This window comes from Polypterus senegalus, chromosome 2, assembly GCF_016835505.1.
Source record: "Polypterus senegalus isolate Bchr_013 chromosome 2, ASM1683550v1, whole genome shotgun sequence".
NCBI classification, from domain to species: Eukaryota; Metazoa; Chordata; class Cladistia; order Polypteriformes; family Polypteridae; genus Polypterus; species Polypterus senegalus.
This window is the reverse complement of record NC_053155.1, coordinates 1,228,037-1,249,345: the sequence shown is the minus strand read 5'-3', so window position 1 is coordinate 1,249,345 and position 21,309 is coordinate 1,228,037. Positions and strand designations below refer to the sequence as shown.

Sequence of the window (21,309 nt, the reverse complement as noted above, 5' to 3'; positions counted from 1 at the left end):
ACGGACACTGTGACCATGGGTAAGTCCCTTGAACTGCCTGTGCTCCAGTCGGAAAAAACAAAAAGAAATGGAATCAGTTGTATCTCAGATTTTGTAAGTCACTTTGGATGAAGGTGACATCTAAAGAGTTAAATAACATTAAAAGCTGAAAGAAGGAGAAACATTCTACTCCATCCTGGGACAACGTGTAAGATTAGTTAATGTAATCTGTGTTAATTCATCCTTGGAATTCCTTCGTCACATCTTACTCTTAATGCGAGTCGTAGACATTCCACTCCATACAGAGTCTTTAATTGGCATTATTGTTAAACTAGACATTAAGCCCGTTACAATAACGGGAGCTAGAACAGTAGTGCATAAACATTTGTATGAACAGTCTACATTAAATGGCAAGGGACCTTGTATGTGGCTGTAATATGCGTCACTGTATTGTGTGCCTTTAATTTTCTCTCTCAGTAATATTGGTTTGTATTTCCGTAAAATGCCTGTAATTTTGTCAGACAGTAATACAGTGGAACCTCGGTGGAAGTAAGTAATTTCCCCCATAGGATTGTATGTAAATACAATTAATCCGTTCCAGACCGTATGAACTGTATGTAAATATATATTTTTTTAAGATTTTAAGCACAAATATAGTTAATTATACCATTGAATGCACAGTGTAATAGTAAACTAAATGTAAAAACATTGAATAACACTAAGAAAACCTTGAACAACAAAGAAAACTAACACTGCAAGAGTTTGCGCTATAGACTTATGACCCGCTCGTTAAAAACACTTTTTTTTTTAACGAGTTTTAAGCACAGGGAAAAAAATGAACATTTGAAAAATCCGTAATCTAATAAACAACCAAGAAAAGTAACATTGCAACAATGCACGCGTGCGCCTGTGTGTGTGTCTGTCTCTGTCGCGGGCCTGCGTGTGTGTGCATGCATGCGTGCGTGCGGGCGTGCGTGCGTGTCTGTCTCTGTCGCGGGCGTGCGCGCGCGTGTGTGCGTGCGTGTCTGTCCCCCATGCGGGCCTGCCTGTGTGTGTGTGTGAGTGTGTCTCTCGCGCGGGCCTGCCTGCCTGCGTGCGTGTGTGCATGCGTGTCTGTCTCTCGTGCGTGAGTGCGTGTCTGTCTCTCGCGCAGGTGTGCATGCGTGTCTGTGTGTCTGTCTCTCGGGCGCCCGCACCTGTGTGTTATGTCTCTCTCTCTCTCTGTACACACAGGGAATGCACAGGAAGAGACTGAACACGTGCCGTGTGGCCCCTCGCATGCGCACTTCACCAGAAGAATGATGGATGGACTAAAAGCCAGAAGTTCACATGACCATCTTCATCAAGTCCTTCCGTGAGAACCCTAAATCCAAAGAGGACTGTTTCATTTATGTTAGGTAGAATGCCCAGAGGGGACTGGGACAGATTTTATTTTTTCTCCAGCCATCTGGAGTTTTTTTGTTTTTTCTGTCCCCCCTGGCCATTGAACCTTACTCTTATTCGATGTTAATTAATGTTGATTTATTTTGTTTTCTTATTGTGTCTTTTATTTTTCTATTCTTTATTATGTAAAGCACTTTGAGCTACTGTTTGTATGAAAATGTGCTATATAAATAAATGTTGTTGTTGTTGTTGAAGACACACACACACGGACACCTGGACGCACACAGGGGTTTTATTAAAGAGGATGTGGGAGATGGCATTCCTGGCAGGCAAACCACACCTGGTCTTTTAATAAGGCTTGTGCTTGTCTAGAAGCACCTCTGTGAATGGGGTGTATATTCTTAATGTTGTCTACAAAGAAAGAACGAAGGGAACCTGGTCAGACAAGGGGGTGACAGCAATACAGTGTGTGGGTCCTGACATGATGATTTAAATCCTTTAATTTTCCAAACCTTGAAAATGTATTTCTTTAGGAAATGCTTTCCTTGTTTATGTCTTTCTTTAAACTCAGCTATCTGAACTCTGATTATAACAGAAATACATTTCACGTCTTCCTATCTGCTGCTCATGGCACATTTCTATAAGCAGGCCGGCGTCCCATCGTTCATTCCATCAGCAGCTTAATCTCCAGTCCCTGCAGGGTGGTCTGTGCCGTACTGTTACTTTTGGGCTCAAATTATTATTATAAGTTTTATCAAGCAGTTTGCACACAAACTAAGAACTATATAACAGATGTGAAAGGCACTATATGATAGATAGACCTATAGATAGATAAGGAGCTACATTATTACTTGACGTGATTTAATACTTTCGCGAAAGCATTTCAAAGGATCCCAAGCCTGGCAGTTACAGTTAAGAATTTGGGAGTAACCGTGAAACAAAGTGAAAAGTGTTGAAACTTATTTTCAAGGACAATTTTACTGTTTAGCACAGAAAGTCCTGTTCCTCCTTAATTTGCTGAAAACACGGACAATCTTGGTAACAGCTGAATGATTTGTTACAAACCACGTGGTCCACTTTTCTGGGTAACTTAGACTTTTTGTAACAGTGTAGCTGATCAGTTCATTTGCATTCGTGAAGTGAGACGGACGGACAGAGAACTTGTTAGTGGATTAGAGAGGAACTGTTTTAAAGTTTGCATCAAGATGGCTTGCAGAGTACATTACTTAGCCAATGAAGAAACCTGTGAAATACAGCGAGCAGAAGAACACGCAGGTAGGCATAATTTATGAACTTCAAATTCTTTGTTTTTTAACGTCGGGCAGCCTGTAGTTAGAAGTTAATGCGTGGTCAAGCGAGAGTCAAAAGAAATTCCTCAGTCCAATCAAGTTTGTTTTAAAAAAGGTTTAGTGAAACTTACAAGCAAACAGTTCACACGAGAATAGACAATAAAGTTTCTTGTTAAACTTTAATTGTCTTTTTCTACTTTAAGATGAGTTATTACTCTGTGCTTTACTCCACGTTCAGTGTGATCTGTACATGCAGTGCTGTTCACTCAGTAGAGCACGTTACGTTACACCCAGCTGGGCACGGTTTAAAACTGTGTGCCCTCCATGCCTTCCTTAAGTCAAGGCAGACCACTAAGTCGGAGAGACTGGGAGTAGAATATTCCAGTTCAGCTAAGTGTGTGTGGGGGTGATAATTGAACCTCCCGTGTACTATGCACTGATATATAGGCAAACATTTAATAGAACTAAGAAAATACTTCTATCGACTTAACGTAACTGAAATGACTAGCAAATGGCTCTCACACATCTGGTCCTAATTGTTTATGCTAAGGGCAAACGTCAGTGACTTTAACGTGACCTAGCCAAGAGCCTTTAACTTTCAGGAAGATTTGTATGAAAATTTAAATGTACTGTACATGAACAAAGCCAGTTTAAGTATGGCAAATGTAAGATGAATCATTTCAATGAACTGCCGTTTCTTGGCACAGGCACAGCTTGCTGACATGTCTGTCCAGTGCTGCGTTTCTTTACGGATGAACACAAGTCAGGGCGGCAGAGGCAGTAGCCTGTGAATTCTTGTGAAGTATTGCCAGGTGTTGAGCCTCCTCTGGCATAGCAGCTAGCAGCACAGGACAGGATCAAGTTTGGACATTTGGCTCCTTCACGTGGTGGTGGTGGTGGTTTTTGTGTAAGACTTTAATCTGTTTGGGATGATTGACTGAGATGAGAAAGCTGCTTATTTCTTTAGACGAGTCTTCTAGAGAAAGTGTCTTGAACGTCATTGCTAATTTATATTCCTTCATATGTTTTTTTGTCTTTCTGAACTGTGTTCATGTTGGCTGACCATATATTAAGAATGCCTTTCTTTTGTCGTCTTTTAAGTGAAGGACCCATGCTGCTGCTTTCTTCAAGCTTTGCCATTCTGAGTAGGAGTCTATTAGCTCTTTTATTGTTTCAGTTTTATCTTCCGCACTCGTTGAGTTTGCTAGACAGCCTTTGGTTTCTGGATCATCATTAATAAGCAAGTCCAACTCATCAGGTCTGACTTTAACAGGACGTTTGGGCCTTGAAGCCATGATTTACTTGTGATGTAAGCTTTCTGTAGTCGATCCTTGATGTCTGGTCTGCTGGGTTTAGTGCAGATGTGACGTACCTCCATTGCGAGGGCTGTGAGTGCTCCCTTATCTCTATAACTCTGTTAACAGCAAAGGTTTTCTAGCGAGCACTTTGATTTACAATGTGCCTTAGTACGGTGGTGCTGTCAGTCCAAAGGTTGACTCCTGCAGTTGAATTTACTGTTCATGTTTTAGCATCTTCTCTGTTTAGATGGCTAGCACAGCTGCTGTTCATTCTAACCTCGGTATAGTGGCAGGTTTCAGTGGAGCTGCTCTTGACTTCCCCAGTATGAATGAAGACTGTCTCTTTATGTTCTTTGATGGTTAAGAGAAGGTAAGAAGCAGTGCCATATCCATCTTGAGAAGTGTCTCCAAAATGATGCATTGGTGCAGACTTTATGTGACCACACCCAGTCGGTTTAATGCACCTGCTTACAGTGTAATCTACAAGGAACTGCAAATTGTCATCCATGCTGGACATACGTGATTTTCACTTCTTCATCCCCTCCATATTCCTCTTTACACTTCCCTTAAAATAAGTTTAGCAGGCAGTATAACCAGTAATAAAAATCCAAGTGGATCATATACTGAACTGTCCACTAGCTCTAGCAGGCTTATCTTGCAGCTTTACCTGGAACTTGAAATAAGGTTGTGACTCTAATCCACCACAGGGGGGCACCATTGGACCCTGTATTTATTTCAGCTGTGAGTCTTAGGGAGGTCTGGCGTAAAGCCCACGGAGATATGGGGAGAGCGGGACCATCACGTGAGCCTGAAGTTATTTGCTTTCCTGCCAGTTTCTTCTTCACACAACTTGTACAAAGCAGTTACTTATTCAGAGTTAAGAGCCAATGAAAATATTCTGCAGTGTTAACAGATATTAACGTGCGTCACTAAAATGGGCCCTTTATTTGTGGTTGGTTTGGGATCAGTTTTCCACATTTTCTACCTGATCAGATACAAAGGAGTTACATCAAGTTGGACCAACGTAATTTTAAAAGGTTTACATCAAGGCAGGTGCCTTTGTTAACTGGCAGTTCAGATTTGTTCAGCTCAATGACAAACGTGGCACACTGTCATATCTAATGTGTAAGATGTACTCTGATGTTTAATGGGCACAGTAAAGGGTTAGGTGATGTTGGACAGCCCTCATTGTCATGGCTTTGTGACGAGACAGATTCCCATATCTAATGAATGGAATTAAATGTTTAATGGCCACCGCAGAGGGTTATGTGGCATTGGGCTATGCTAGTTTGGAGAAAAGAAAGATGTCTTTGTTAAGTTGCAGTTGATCTTTGTGTGCACAAGTCAAGTGGCCTGTCAAAAGTGTCATATTCCCATATATATCTAATGAACAGATTTCAGTGTGATGGCCCACTGGCATTATACAGGGTTGTAGGCCGTTGGTCCACTCGAATTTTCACAGAGAGGTGAATTCCTTTGTTAAAGTGCAGTTGAGTTTTGCTGTTACATGGCTCAGAGTGACTGGTAAACTTGGCAATGAAGCAAATTAACTGTGATGTTTAAGGGGCACTGTAAAAGGTTAAATGGTGTCGGACCTCCCTAGTTGTCCCAGTTTTGAGAAAAAGCAGATGCTTTTGTGACGATGCAGTTGAGTTTTGCACAGACCAATGTGACTACGTGGCTCAAATTGACTGGCATATTGTTGACATTGCCATTTTTAATGACTGGGATTAACTTTGATGTTTAACTGGCACTGTAGAGGGTTGGGCAGCATTTTGCCCCCCTAATTTTCATAGCTTTGTGACAAGGTTCCTTTTTTATTTTGTAATTGAGGTTTGACTGGCCCAGCATGAGTTCATGGGTCAAATTGGCTGGCAAACTTGCCATATCCAATGAATAGGTTTCACTGTGGGGCTCAGTTGCCATTGCAAAGGGTGACATGGCACTGGACCACCCTAATTTTAATAACTCTGTGACCAGGTGGATGTCTTTTTAAATTTTCAGTTGTGTTTTTCTTGGCCCGGCATGGTTACATGGGTCATACTGACTGGCAGAGTTGGCACACTGCAATCTGATGAATGAGATTTATGTGATATTTAATTGGCACAGAGAAAAGAAAAGAAAAGAGCTTTATGCTTCCTGGGATAGGCTCCATCTTCTGTGTGACTGTGCCTCTGCACAGGATAAAGTGACTTTAGAAATTGGATTGATACAAGGATAAATACGCAAATAAATAATAAAATGATAATATGAAGTTTAAAACTCACCGCTGTTAATTTGTTAATTTCATGCTGTCACTTTTTACTGTTAACTAGCTGTCCCCTGTGGCTGTGCTTGCGTAGTACTGAAACAGGACAAACTTTAAAAATGAATAAACAAACAGGAATCGCTGGCTAAGTGGGGCGAGGTACACTCCAAAACATGACGAGAGGTAAACGGAGGCTGGCGCGGGAGTGAGGAGGGTCCCAAACCCGTGATGTCACGCTTCCCCCTCACCTCGGCCCGTAGCCTCAGTCTCGGATTAGCGTGAACTATTCGCTCCTGCAGAATCAACCGGAATGTTCAAGCAAATTATAGAAAATTAAAAACCTGATCTAAATCTGTTAAGTAGTTCTCTTGTGAATAGCAGGCAGACAGACGTTGGGTTATATATATTGTGAACGTAACCCGGGCACAGACAGGCAGACATGTTGTTTTTCACCCACCACACATTTATTTACAAATATATTTATAATAAAGTTCAGTGCTCACACAACCCCCAAAGTCCTGACCATACACAATGCCTTTCTTCAGGCCGCCTCCACACTTGCTTCTCCTGCTTAGTCCTTCTTCCACCCGACTCCAGCCTCGAATGATAGGAGACGGCCCCTTTTATCATCACCCGGATGTGCTCTAGGTGGGTTCCGACAATCTTCCACGGACACAACCCCATGTGGCGGAAGTGCCAGCTGCATCCCCGGAAGCACTCTGGGTGTCCCTGCTCCTCTTCCCCCCAGCACTTCCTGGTGTGGCGGAAGCGCTGAGGTCCAGGGTTCCCAAGGCATTGGGGCACCCCCTGGTGGTGACCACGGGCCCCTACAGGGTTGAGCTTCCATGCCCTCAACCCGTGGCCTCCAAAGCAACCAGGGTGGCGGCCCCCACGTGATCCGAGATGGGCGCATGCCCTCTTCCAGTCCCTCAAGGCGTCCCGGCCGGGTCATTGCCCCTGAGATCCCTGACGATATATATATTGTGATAAAGGCGCTATATAGCCCCCGACCCGGCACAGACTACGCAGAGGCGCGTGTACAAATCACACAGGCTTTTATTTTTCTTCACCCGTGGGCACACGTCTTCCTTGTGTCCCTCAGGCCTAACACAGTCCCAAAAGCACTTAAACACAAAAGCAACAACTCTCCGCCTTGCACCACCACTCCTCTAAGGTAACCTCATCCTCTTCCTCCCGATTCTGGCCCTTCAGTGGTGGAGGCTGGCCCGTTTTATAGCCCACCCGGAAGTGATCCAGGTGCTTGACCACCTGGTCCCAATTGCACCTCCGGGTGGGGCTGATGACTCGTCCAGCTGGGTTCACGAGTCTCTGCAGCACCCCCTAGTGGCCACCCCAGCTTCCTCCCAGGTTGTTGAGGACTCCATGTCCCATGGAGCCATGCGGGAGACTGGGAAACGAACATCGGCCTGGGAGGCTGTCACCAAGCGTCCCGGGGGAGGTATTGAGCTGCCCATGGTGGCTCCCCTGGAACATATGCAGCAGAGGCGTCCTGGCCGGGCGTGGGACCTGGCTGTCCATCACAATATATATATATACTAGCAGAATACCCGCGCTTCGCAGCGGAGAAGTAGTGTGTTAAAGAAGTTATGAAAAAGAAAAGGAAACATTTTGAAAATAACGTAACATGATTGTCAATGTAATTGTTTTGTCACTGTTGTGAGTGATAAGTGTTGCTGTCATATATATATATATATGTATATATATATATATATATATATATATATATATATATATATATATATATAGCACACATTTTAATAATAACAACATATAAATGTAATTGTTTTGTCATATATATACATATCCATACATATATATACATAGACACATATACACATATATATATATATATATACATATAAACACACACAGTATATAGCAAAATACCAAGCCTGAGTATATGTGTTACACAATGAAAAGAAAAGGAACCGTTTTAATAATAACCATGATTGTCATAATTGTTTTGTCACTATGATAAGTGTTGCTGTCATATATATATATATATGTATATATATACATATATATATATATATACTACATATACACACATATATACACATATACACATATATATACACACACACATATATACATACATATCGTACATCCACATATATATACTGTTCAAGTTCTATTTAAATTTTAAATAGAAGGAATTTTTATTTAGTCGACAGAAATATCTTTGGTAGGAATGGTAAAAACAGACAGGAATATTATTCCGGAATAAATCAACTCAAACCTTAAACAACTTATAATATTTTGCTCTCCATAAAATATATCCTGTCTAAATTATACAAGTTAGAAATAAAGTAAACGTTAAAAGAACAAACATTTAAATTTCTTTACTCTTATGTAATTTTATATAAAAAAAAAACTTAAATTTTAAATATCCCAAAAGATTTTGCTCTCCATAAAAATATATCCTGTCAAAATTATACAAATTCAAATATGAACATGCTGCATAACAAAACCTGGAAATATAAATAAAATGTGTTCTTTTCAGCAATAACAAATCAAATCATTCAGTTGTCTTTGCTCAGATGTCATTTTAGAGCTGGACGCCTGGCATCTTTTTTTGGCCACAAGTTCGTTTCTGTTTGGTGTGAAGTTCTGTGTTGTGGAGATTCTCAGGATGGACTGCAGGTGCTCATCAGTGAGGCGACTCCTGTGTGCTGTTTTGTTAGTCTTTATCACTGAGAAGAGCTTCTCACACAGATATGTGCTACCAAACATGCACAAGGTTCGAGTCGCATGTACTGTAGACGGAGCTGGAGCATTTCTGCGGGAATGGAGTGAATAAACTGTGCGGGCCCTGCAGTATCGTACTTTGCCTTCAGTGTGCCATTACACTGCAGCTCAATCACTTCCATCTCAATCTGCACAGGTGCAGTTTCCACACCGACGGCAAATGGGTTGCGAAACAACTGAAAATTCTTTTTTTGTTCTTCAAAGTCACCAAAGCGCCGTGCGAACTCAGTGCACAGTGCGCTCAGTTTATCAGCAAAGTGCGTATTTGGGAACACCGTAGTGCGACTTGGTTCAACATTACTTGGCAACAGGGAAAGTGGGGCAAGTTGCACTGGTGCATTTGTGTCTCCCATAAAAGCAGCTTCACTTGAAATCACTTTGTGATTGTGCACGGGTTAAAACGTCTGCTGAAGTGTCAGATTCTTCTTTAACTCTTCTGCTTTCTGTATCTTGTGCATTGCATTCAGGTCTTTCAGGTTATCTTGATGTTTTGTCTCATAGTGCCGTCTTAGATTAAATTCTGTAATTACAGCCACATTAGCTCCACAAATGAGACACACGGGTTTACCGGCAATGTCAGTAAACATATACTCAGCCTCCCATCGGTTTTTAAAGGCTCTATGTTCAGAATCACCTTTTCTCTTTGGCATCGTGTGGGCTAGCTTGGCAATAACTTGTAGCATCATAAGCTAGACTTGATTAACGCAGTAAGTGTTCGGCAAGGCAGCTGAAGCGCTGCATTATGGGATCTGTAGTTTATTGTGTTACCAGCGCTTCATATTCCCGGGCCATTAATAACAATAATATATAAAATGATCTCGCGGGCCGGATATAATTACACGCCGGGCCGAGTTTGACACATATGGACTAAATAGAACTTGAAAAGATATATTTTTTCAAATGTGATCGCGCAATTCAGATCGAGTTGACGCGCACTACAGTACATCGAGCCCGCATGCTATTGTGGTTTTGCCTGCGTGCCTCAATAAGTCATCCTCCCCTCGCTCTTACTTTTTTACCGTTCATCTAATGAATACACTGAGTATGGCTTTACCAAAACAATCATTGATCGTGAATAAAGTATCCATTATTCATAAAGCTTCAATTGGTGATCTGTCTTTCTGCGTTTAACGCATATTTTTTCATACGTCTCAAACCAAGGGGATGCGAGGCTAAAATGTATCAGGAAGCGCGCGTACATACTTAGTGCATCCCCTCTCGGGAATCGAACCTCGGACATCTGCGCTACAGGCGAAGGCTCTACTATTGCGCCACGGCGTGTGGTTTGTCTATTTGAGCGTAGCAGTGTAATTCGGTTTTTGTTCAGCACTCTTTAGAACTGTTGCTTTTTGTCTGCGCACTGCGTCAGTTCATGTGAGCCATTGAATATGGTTTTATATGTCACTCGCTCGCTTCTAATTGTTTTGCTGCCTTCTTAATTATATAATGTATGTTTTCTTCAATGGTTTTTGGAGCTCTTCCTGGTTTTCTACGTACTGCGTGATTACGTGGGAGGCGTGATGATGTCACACGAAACTCTGCCCCCCACGACTTTCGAGCTCAACTCCATTACAGTAAATGGAGAAAAATAGCTTCTAGTTATGACCATTACGCATAGAATTTCGAAATGAAACCTGCCCAACTTTTGTAAGTAAGCTGTAAGGAATGAGCCTGCCAAATGTCAGCCTTCTACCTATACGGGAAGTTGGAGAATTAGTGATGAGTCAGTCAGTCAGTCAGTCAGTGAGGGCTTTGCCTTTTATTAGTATAGATGGCATCCTCTGTTGTTCTTCATAAAACATAAGAAGCACAACTGTGAGGAGGTAGCACCATAAAGATGTCCTGTCATTTTGTATTCCTCAAGTCCATCATTCAGATTACCTTCAGGCCACCACAGAAAATGAAGATCATCAGTATCTTCACGTGGAACTTTTACTTGGTATCTGCCATGAGTACAGCTGGCTGCTCCAGTGAGAGTGTTAGTTAGGTCATTGAGTGAGAAGACTCGGTAGGTGGCTGGACCTTCTTTGGATGGTATACTCCATGATGAGAGATGTATCACACTCTTTCCTCTCTGAGTTACAACTCTTCTGTAGGTTCCTCCTCTAAAATGTCCTTCATGAAAATGTTGTGATCCTTGTGGAATGTTGGGTTCCTTTAAGTTTTCTCTTGACTCCAATAACATGCTGTGCTGGCATTTTAAGTGTCTCGTCTTTAAAGAGCAGATTCATGCACTTGTGTCCATCCGCTGACTTTGCTGACTCTGATGCTATGCACGTGAACTTAATGTCCTCCTGTGACATTTCCTGTTCACAGCTGCGCTCTGGAAGGTCTGTATTGTACTGCTGGAGTAACATTTGTTCTATTTCCATCATCGACACATAATTGACTAGATAACTTTGCAGTCTTTCATTGTCTGTCCCCTTTACTAGGCCATTAACAACCCATCCAAGAGCCATCTTCACAGCGTAAGGACCCTCACCTTTACTGTGTATGACTCGCCTTTATCTGGGGTAGATGCACATCTTTGAGGTGCAACCATCTGGTGATATCCTCTTGCATTGGGATGTTCTCCCTTTTCACTGGTATAAGTTCAGTGTGGAAACATCTGGCTCTTAAATAAATGTATTTTCTTCCTCCTCAGAAACTTATAACTCTGATAGCACAGAACATTTTACTGGTTTCTCTTTATTGACTTTATCTTTCCTTAGTGCTGATGTGGACTTGAGCTTTTCTTCCAGGGAGATTTCACTGCTCTTGCAAGTTTCCTGTGCAGAATGTAACTGAACTGCCAGAGTCCATTAGAACAGAAGTTTCTACACATCTTTCACTCTTTTTAGACTTCATTTTCACTGGATCCCCAACTAGGACACACACTTTACCGGGTCCTGTAGCAGTGCACGTCCCTAATGATTCCACAGAGACATACGAACAAGAAATATTCTTCTTTTCTGACTTTGTGTGCTCTTTTTAGTGGCTGTGGCTTTATTGTTGGTACCCATTTCTTTATTCACATTCAGAGTGTCGGGGTGTGACTGACAGCATATTTGACCTTTAATCTTTTCTACACAGTCTTTACCAAGATGTTCTTCTTTAAGGTACTTAAAGCATAAGCCTTTAGATTTCAAAACGTCAGTTCTGTTTCTAGTCTCTGGAACTTTCTGCATTCAACAAGAGTTTGACTTTTATTTCAAAACAGACCAGGCTTACAAAGTGTAGAAACTGTTCAGTCTCTGATCTCACTCCATCTTGCTTGTCTTGCAGCTCCAGTGCCTCCTGTTAGAGCAGAAAGGAGAGTCAACCTTGTGAAGATGCTGATTATCTTCAGTGTTCTCCTAGTGGCCAGCCTCATATTCCTTTCTGTTTACAGTAAGTATCCTCTGTACTGACGTGGCATTGAAAGTGAAGGAAATGTGAATGCTTTGTGTATTTCTTATATACGCAGTCATTGGCCCTTTATTAGGAGGACTTGCTCATGACCTCAAAACAGCTGATCATGTGTCTGTAATTCAGTGTACATAGTGGGGTCATCTGAAGGAATAAGAGGCTCAAATGAAGAAGAATTTCTGTGGTGCCAACCCGGCCATCCCTGTGTACTTCAAAGTCCAAACAGAAACAAACTCTCGATGGCCTAAAAGGAAACAAAACTACTGCCACAGTAATAAAGAGACTGGCATTAATCAGCTTTCTTGTCTGCCATCTGAAAGTCATGGAGCTCCTTAGCTCTGGTCGCTCTGAATAGATGTGACACTTCCTATTGGATTGTCAAGTTCTTATAGCTCAGAGACAGGAAGGGGCGGAGTCAGTTGGGCTCACTGGGCGTTTTCTCTGCAATTTGGTGAAATAAATGGACAAGACAGTTAGCCACACTGTCCCCTCCTGGCCCGGGGTGGTATCAGATACTTGGGAAGAACTTGGAGGGTGGGCCTCTGACGATCATGCGTGACAATAGCAATTGTGACCTTATGTAAAAGGGGAATAGAAATCTGAACGAGCGACTTAAACACAGCAATGATATTTATTAAATCCATTTCTTGTCACAAGTCCAAATACCACAAAGACTTGTCAGAACGCAGATGGAGGGTCATATGTAGGCAGTTTAGAGAACAGCAACAAATTAAAATGAGAGAAAAACAAACCAACTATAAAACTCAGGTTAATGAAAGAAGAAAAACCAAAAAAGAATCCCAAACTAACGTCAGAGTAGTGAAGCTCAGAGGATGGCTGTCTCAGGGGTTAATAATACACCACGCTGGAGGACAGGTCTCCTTTGAGCTTCTTCATTTCTGTCCCCTGCCCACCCATCAAGTGACCACTGCATTGTATTCATAGACAGGAGCGTCTGGAGGAACATTGTGATGTCTGCTTATTTGAAATGTTTCACCTTTTTGTTCTGTGGCTTATTACGCCATTTTAATGTGCTGATTTCATTTGTCTGTGATGCCATGTTGTTTCTCAGTGAGTGCCAACATGTTGTGGCTTTGTTGCCTAAACGCGTCATTCTGTTGGTGAGCAGTGACACAATGACATTTAAGTAGACTTCATCTACTATTTACAGGTTTCTTTGCCTAAGATAAAAAAAAACACATACAATGTACAAAAAATGTTCCCTTCTGACATTCCTACCGACATGCTCTCTCCCAGCGATCAACCAAATCACATCCTCATCTTCTTCGTGGGTCTGCTGTTTATTCGGTCCTCTGCCTTCTTGAGTCTTCCCAGGCTTGATGGATGAAGTGCAGACCTTCGTGAAACTTGTGCAATGTAGAGCCTGCATCTCTGTGTGACAGGTCACTTGTCAATCAGACATCCAGCCCCTCCCTCTTCAGGGCACTTAGCTAGTTGTTACAATGCTGTGTTACTGCTGTGAGATAATCCCAGTTTAATATCTGAGACTAGTCTTATATGAGACATACTGGGTTTACTTCTGGGACGCTCTGCTGTGGTCCTGTGTTACTCTGTGGCGTCATCACACTGTAAAAGAAATCTCTTTATATTTAACACTAGACATTAAGGCCGTTACAATAACAGGCGCTAGAACAGTAGTGCATAAACATTAGTAGGAACAGTCGATATTAAATGGCAAAGGGACCTTGACCTCATTCTGTTTCTTGTCTTAATTTTATTTGTCAAAAATATTGTTGCAAGAAGCCTAAAGTAAAATAATAATAAAAATAAAATAGAAACGTATATGACAACACAGTAAGTATAATTAATATTGTCTTAGTGTAAAACTTTGTAACAATCTGCAAGACACAATATCTGAAGAAGATATTTAGGTAAAATATTCTATTTTTTTACCTCATGAAATGTTTCTATACAATTTCATTACAGACAACATTTCTTGTAAATATTCTGTCTGAGTTTGGCAACAGTTTGCCTTGTTCAGGACCATCTACAACTTTGACAACAACATCTGGAGAACTTCTAACTCTTGATAATGCAACATATAACTGACCGTGGCTGAATGCTGGCTCTGGCAAGTAAATGCCAACTTTTTCTAAAGTTTGTTCTTTTGAGTCTTTCTCTTTTAGCGTTTTTCTGACAGTCATTTTCATTTTCTTCAATCGATCTATTTGCTCGTATTTTTCTTTGTCTTTCAGCCTTTCTTTTGTTGATGATTACTTGTCGAGCTGACTGTTCTTCCAGGAGATGTAGCTTATATAGGATTTAATTGTCTGTGTCTTTTATCCTACTTGACGTGTCCTTTTTTTTTGGGTGGCATGTTGTTAGTAGATACGTCCGTAATATTTTCTCTTACAGTAATACTGGCTTGTATGTGGCTGTAATATGCGTCACTGTATTGTGTGTCTTTAATTTTCTCTCGCAGTAATACTGATTTGTATTTTCCGTAAAATGCCTGTAATTCTCTCTGACAGTAATACTGGCTTTGATGTCCGTAATATGACTTTCATTTTCTGTCACAATATTGGGCAATCAGCAGAGTGTCCCCAGCAACTGATGTAATGTGTGGCGCGTAACTGATAATCATGCCCGTGGCATCTCCCCAGCAAGTACTGTTTAGTTCCCCAGCAAGTAATTTATTCTGTGCTGGCGTGCAGCTGATTATTGTGTGTGTGGCGTCTCCCCAGCAACGGATTTTATGTGCGCGGGCCGCGACTACCCAATCAGCACTCTCCCCAGCAATGGTGTCCTTTATTTCTTATCATGCGCGGCCGTGGCAAGGCCATTCACTGTGTGCCCAGCTTCCAGTGTGTGTGTCCACAGTGCCGTGCGCATGGGTGGGATACGGTGTGATGTGTGGCGCGGCCCGCGCATGCACACTTCACCAGAAGACACACACACACGGACACCTGAACGCACACGGGTTTTATTAAAGAGGATTAGTTCACATGCAAGTGCTTTTAGAATTGATTATACTTTTATTTGTTTCCAAGGGGAAATGAACATTTACAGGAGCTCAGGAAATTATAAATATAAAAATAAAAACAATCAACAGCGCCCGTTTCTCCCTTCTTTGCTTATTTAAATATTTGTCTCCCAGTTATCTGTCTGTGTCGTCTCCTGACTCCATTCCCTCTCTTTAAACTGCTGTTGTCTGGTGTCCACATCACAGCCTCCTCCAGCCTAAGTTATGTTTAACTTCTAAAGACCTGTGGAGTTTAGGAGACGAGTGCATTTGTTGTCTCGTTTTATGTATTTATCATGTAATGTGCCCTAAATTATCATTTACTGTTATGAAGAAACAATAACAACAATAAGCGTTACACAAAATACTCAACTGTCATCTCAATAGACGTCACTAATGATAATGAAGAGAAAGTGCAGGAACATAAGAAACGTGACAAACGAGAGGAGACCCTTCAGTCCATCAGGCCCGTGTGTTTAGCTAATAACTAAGCTGTCCCAACATCTCATCCTGATTCTTCTTTAAGGTTGTTGAGGTTTCTTCTCCAGTTTCATGTCTCATTAGTTTGTTTCCGAGTCCCACAACTCTTTGTGGAATGAAGAACTTCCTGGCTTCATTTTTAAAGGCACTTCCTCTTAATTTCCCCCGATGTCCTCGAGTTTGTGATTCACCCTTAAGCTGAGAGAATTCTGCTGGCTCTACTTTATTATTGCCTTTGAGGATTTTACACCCCCAGATGAGGTCCCCACATGATGTCCTCTTCTCGATACTAAACAGGTTTAATTCTCTGAGTCTGTCACAGTAAGACATGTCCTGCAGTCCCATGATGCACCTGGCTGCTCTCCTCTGCACAGCTTCAAGTGCTGCTGTGTCTTTCTTGTACTGTGGTGACCAAAACTGCACACGGTACTTCAGATGAGGTCTTACTAATGTATTATATAGTTTGAGCATACTGTCCATTGTCTTTAATGGTTATTTGTCGTTATAACTGCTGCACATTGGTTAGTTACTGAAAATGTTGTGTCACCATAAACCCCTAAATCCTATTCAGAGGTCTCTTCCTGTAGCTCACTGTCTCCCATCTTGTATTCATACCTGATGTTCCTTTGGCCCACGTGCCGCACTTTGCACTTTTCTACATTAAACCGCATGTTCCAAGTGTTCTCACAGTTCTGAAGGTTGTCCAGGTCTTTTTATTTTTACTGCCTCCTCAGTGTCTGCTGTTCCTCCATTTTTATACCAGAATCAATCAGATAAAGTAATGAGGGTCCAAGGACAGACCCTTGAGAGACCCCAGTGTTGATTTTGCTTCATGTGGAGCTGTCTGCTCTTATCTTCCTCACCCACTAAACTAGAAGTAGTCGTCGTCGTACATTGTAGGACCTCAGACTTGTCATAATAGAGACTTTGCTCAGTAACTTTAAAGTCCTTTTTCTTCTCAGTGAAACTCCTCATACTTCATCTTCTCTACTCACTCTGACTCATTATTTCCATAATAATTAAAGGAACATAAGGATTCAGTCGTTCTTCTTCATTTCCCCCTTCATATTACATCGGCCCTGTAGCCTTGGTGTGCCCTGAGCTCATTCAAGACTGACGGCTTCTCTCCGGTGAGTAAGAGCTGCTGGATGCACTTATGTAGTCAGCTAGTGGTGTGCGCTAACAACGTTTTAGCAACTCTCAGCATCAGTGTGACAACCTGAAGATAAAAGTTACCCAGATTGTCACGAGGTGAGGACCACGGTGGTGCAAATTATATAAAAACAAAAACAGTCTGGCTAGCTCGGTGTGTCATAGTGTGAGAGAGCGGCTGTTAATGAGGTGGTCACTGAATCCTGCATTCATGGGCAGACGCGCCTGGTCTGGCTGATTGCCTCGTTGGCACTCTGGGGCACTTAATTAAGCACTGTGCCCACCGATATTTAAAAGGAAAGGCTGAGCAGTACTGGGGGAGCTTGGAGGATAAGGAGAGTGAGCTTCAAGTAAAGATCGGCAGTGCAAGAAAGTACAGAGGAGGTGGGGAGGCAGGGAGGTCAGACCACTGCAGTGGAGCTAAGGTACTGGTGCTGTGAGGGGTTTCCCTGCTGAACTTTAGTGTAAGAGTGGGGTCTTGGATTGTCCCTTCAGGGGTCCAGGTAGCACAATACATCATATGTGATGACAGGGGGCCAGCTAAGTGTGTCTCGGCCGAAGCTGGAGAGGGCAGGTGGGACGAGAGTCAGTTGATGGCGGCTGAGAGTGGTGTGCTTGTCTTGTTGAGGAGACTAACCTGATGCCTTGAATCATTTCAACGAGGGACTTTAAAGTATTGATTGTCTGTTTTTAACCTCCACAATTGCACTGCCTTTTTATGGACTATTTATTGACTTCTTTCTTACTGCATTGCACTTGTCATACATGTGTGTTTGGGGGTCACCTTCTGGGCTCATCTCAATACCACTCTGGGACACCAGGGGGCGTGATTACTAACACTTGTATCTCTCTTATCACCCAGAGGTCAGAGAGGATGCCCACTGAGGGTAACTGGCCATGCCCCTTGGAGTCCTTGAACTGTAAAAGCGAGGCACTCCCAAGAGGTGGCGTCTCCTTCAGGTGATAAGTGCACTGCCTTATGGAGCTTTGATCCTGTTGACAGACCACTGACCAGAGGCTATCACTGTGAAGCCAAGGGCTAAAACTGTCGAATTTGTTAACCTCATACTGTCAAGCCCATCATTTTCTTCCTAATCATAAAATACCTCTTGCTCTTCCCCTGTTTGGAAGGCATTGAGTAGATGTGCCCATTCATGGTGGCCACCAGTGTCGGGCAGCAGTGTGCTCAGAAATCAGCAGGTACAAATCAACGTCATCCAGAGGACACATTAGGACTTCAGTTGGGACGGTCCCTGTCAGCATCCAAGGTGTTGGGCTTCTGCTGCCTCAAGTCATGCTTTGGCTTCTGCCAGGTCTGCCTGTGGTGAATTTGTAACTGGTTTAACTGTAAGGTACAAAATCCTTCTGACTACGCCACTTGTCATTGGACTCAGGAAGGACAGGACTCTGACTAAATTTTGGGGTGCCAATTGGGTTACACTGTTTACTTAAATTAAAAAAATTAAAATGATGGGCTTACCTGAGATAAGACCAGAAGGTGACATAAGGACACACATGCGTGACACACTTTATTATTTTGTTTTTGCAGTTTGACTTTCAAAACCAGTTGTTGTCTTTCACTTGCCACTGTGCCATTCTGGGTTCCGACCTACTAGGGGGTCCTGTGGACTGTTTGAGGTCAGGTAAGGTCTCGGATGTTGAGACTTGACACAAATAACAAATTAACATTAAAGTCTATCTCAGCTTCTTCATACCCTTTGAGGTTGATTAAAATAAAAAAGATGAAAAACAGAGCTGCTGTTCCACACTGAAAACTAGTAAGGCACAATCTTCATCTGTCATTACAAACTGTGATGGAGTAAAATGAGCAGGAAACATGGCAAGGGATTCTTTATCACTGCAAAACTGAGAGCACTCTTAACTCAAGTCTAAAAGATATATTATATTACTGATTGTATCATATGATTTGTTTTCCACAGATTTCATAAAATTAAATCACAAGGAGCAAGAGTTGCAGGAGTTAAGAAATGCAGTTTACATCTTAAACAGTTACAACACTCAACTACAAGAGAGCCAAGATATCCTGCAGTCTCAGCACGTAACTCTGAATGAGAAACTTGATGAACTGACCAAGGAGTCCAGTAATCTGAAGGAATTCTACTGTGATGGTACAAACACGTCTCCCGGTGAGTGCTTTGCTGCCGTGTTAGTAGACTGGGGGCTCCTTGCTCATCTAATCCCTTATTTTTCGTTTGCTCTTTTGTTTCCTTTTCCACAGATAATACTTGCTCTCTATGTAAACCGGGTGGGATCTCCTTCAATTCCAAGTGTTACTTCATCTCCACTGATAAACTGACCTGGAAGGAGAGTCGTGATTGGTGCGAGACAAGCGGTGGACGACTAGTGAATATAGAAACTTTAGAGGAGCTGGTATGTCATTTACGCAGGTGGATTTAAAATGACTGTCTTCAAACTGTATACTGTAAGTTAAACTGTCAGGACAGGAGCATTAAATACAAAATGCTTTGAAAGTGCATCTCAGGAACAATCCCAGAAGACCTAACCTGAAGTGCAGTCAGCTCAGTATGTTATTAAAGCAGATTCCTCCAATGGATCTGGAGAGTCTGTCAACGCATTTCAAACGCTCAGAGCGACTGCCATTTTAATCAAAGTCTCAGTGACCCTTTGTTTAGTGCTGACTGTGTGAGAAAGTAAAGATTCTCTCAGAGGACTCTTTACGTTTTTCTTCATTTGCTACAACTGACGTCATCAGACGTGCTGTCAATCCTAGATTGCTGTTTCTTCTTACTTGGCTCCAGGAGCTCTTAAGAATTTCCATTTCAACATTACGTTTACATGCATTTCTGGTTTTTAGATGGACGTCTGGGAGATACATAATGAACAAAAGGTTCACTGGTGATGAGTTAGTCAATTAGTATATAAAACAATTTAAGATTTGCTCATCAATATTTCATGTAAATCACCAGGTGACCATTGCTCGCTCCAAATAAAACACAGAATGCCACTGAGCTTCCCTTCTGAGGTGACAGGCCCCCGTTAAGACCCAAATCAGTACAAATGTCTGCAGGTTCTATCATTGGTTGATTTCCATTGAGACGCTGGGGTTTTTGTGAGATTTCCCCCAGGGATGTTGTATTTAGTATCCAGTATCTCTGTTAGCACACTGACACATTATTAGTGTTGGACATCACTGCCATCTGCTCAAGTGACATAATAAGTGACACAATAGCTCAGTTTATGATAAAAGCAGGTGACACACTGAGAGTTTAGTCTGTTTGTTACATTTATAAATGAGACTCAGGTCAGTATATACTAAAGAAAAAAAAGGAGGTAAAAATGTGTTTTATTGATTGTGACAAAGAGAAGACAATTCAATGCAATAAAGACACATGCAAGTTCAACTGTACATCAACTTCTTCATTTCATGTTTTATTATCAGGACTTTTTAAAAAGTAAAGCTCCAAGTTATCATTGGATTGGCGGATATGACATCAGTAAAGAAAACACAACTACCAGGATGGGCGCTGAACCTGTGAAGTCCAAGAGGTAAGAAGACTCCTTTCACTCGAGACGTCTCACTTTGACTAATGAGCTCCAAAACCGTATTAGGCAGGAGCAGAAAGGGGGTGACCTACAGATGACACTTTACTGTCATTAGAGGTGACAAACACACTGTCTGCTGTCTCATTTGATAACATAAAACAGATCAGCGGACATCACAATAATTTGTGCCTTTCTGACATTATTGAACCACACACCATTTTTGTATAAATATCACATAAATATGGCCGGTGACTGCTGACTTCACGTTTACCGACTCCTTTCCCTAATCCTGCCAGTACTGCTGGCCTTACACATTGTGGCTGTAGGGGGCACTATCGCTCCCTTGAACCCTCAGATACCACGCCAAACACCAGGTTAAAAAGTCAATAATTATTATTTATTATAATAATAAAGTGCACCGAGCACCACCACTCCACTATTCTCAAAAAACAATTAATACAATAAAGCAATCAATTCTCCAACTCCCAGACACTTAGCCACCCTTCCTCCTAGCTCAGCTCGCTGTCTGTGAGTTCCCCTGGTCCTTGTCGCTACCCGATTTGCGCGCGCAGGCGTATTGAAAGCCTAGCATGCCGTAAAGTGTTCACGCATGCGTTATACAGATTGGGCAGAACCATAAAGTGAGCGATGACGTATTCGTTCAATACGTATGTAATAACACACTCCGCATGCGCTTAATAAAAAAAATATATATATACTAAACATTTCGCTTTACGGCATGGATCGGTCTCAACTGCGCATGTTGATACACAACTGGGTAGTACAGTATATTCGTTTCAATACTGTAGTAGTTTA

General features: G+C 42.0%; 1 protein-coding gene across 1 annotated transcript in view; it reads left to right on the top strand.

Moving 5' to 3' along the window:
* The first annotated feature begins 2,567 nt into the window (after positions 1–2,567).
* The window catches only part of LOC120524117 (C-type lectin domain family 12 member B-like), a 33,709-nt gene continuing 14,967 nt past the window's right edge, over positions 2,568–21,309 (top strand). Inside the window, exons 1-5 of the mRNA XM_039745994.1 lie at positions 2,568–2,637; positions 12,231–12,335; positions 18,909–19,115; positions 19,208–19,359; positions 20,390–20,496. Of these exons, the coding sequence (XP_039601928.1) occupies positions 2,568–2,637; positions 12,231–12,335; positions 18,909–19,115; positions 19,208–19,359; positions 20,390–20,496 (641 nt within the window). The remainder of the gene's footprint in view (positions 2,638–12,230; positions 12,336–18,908; positions 19,116–19,207; positions 19,360–20,389; positions 20,497–21,309) is intronic.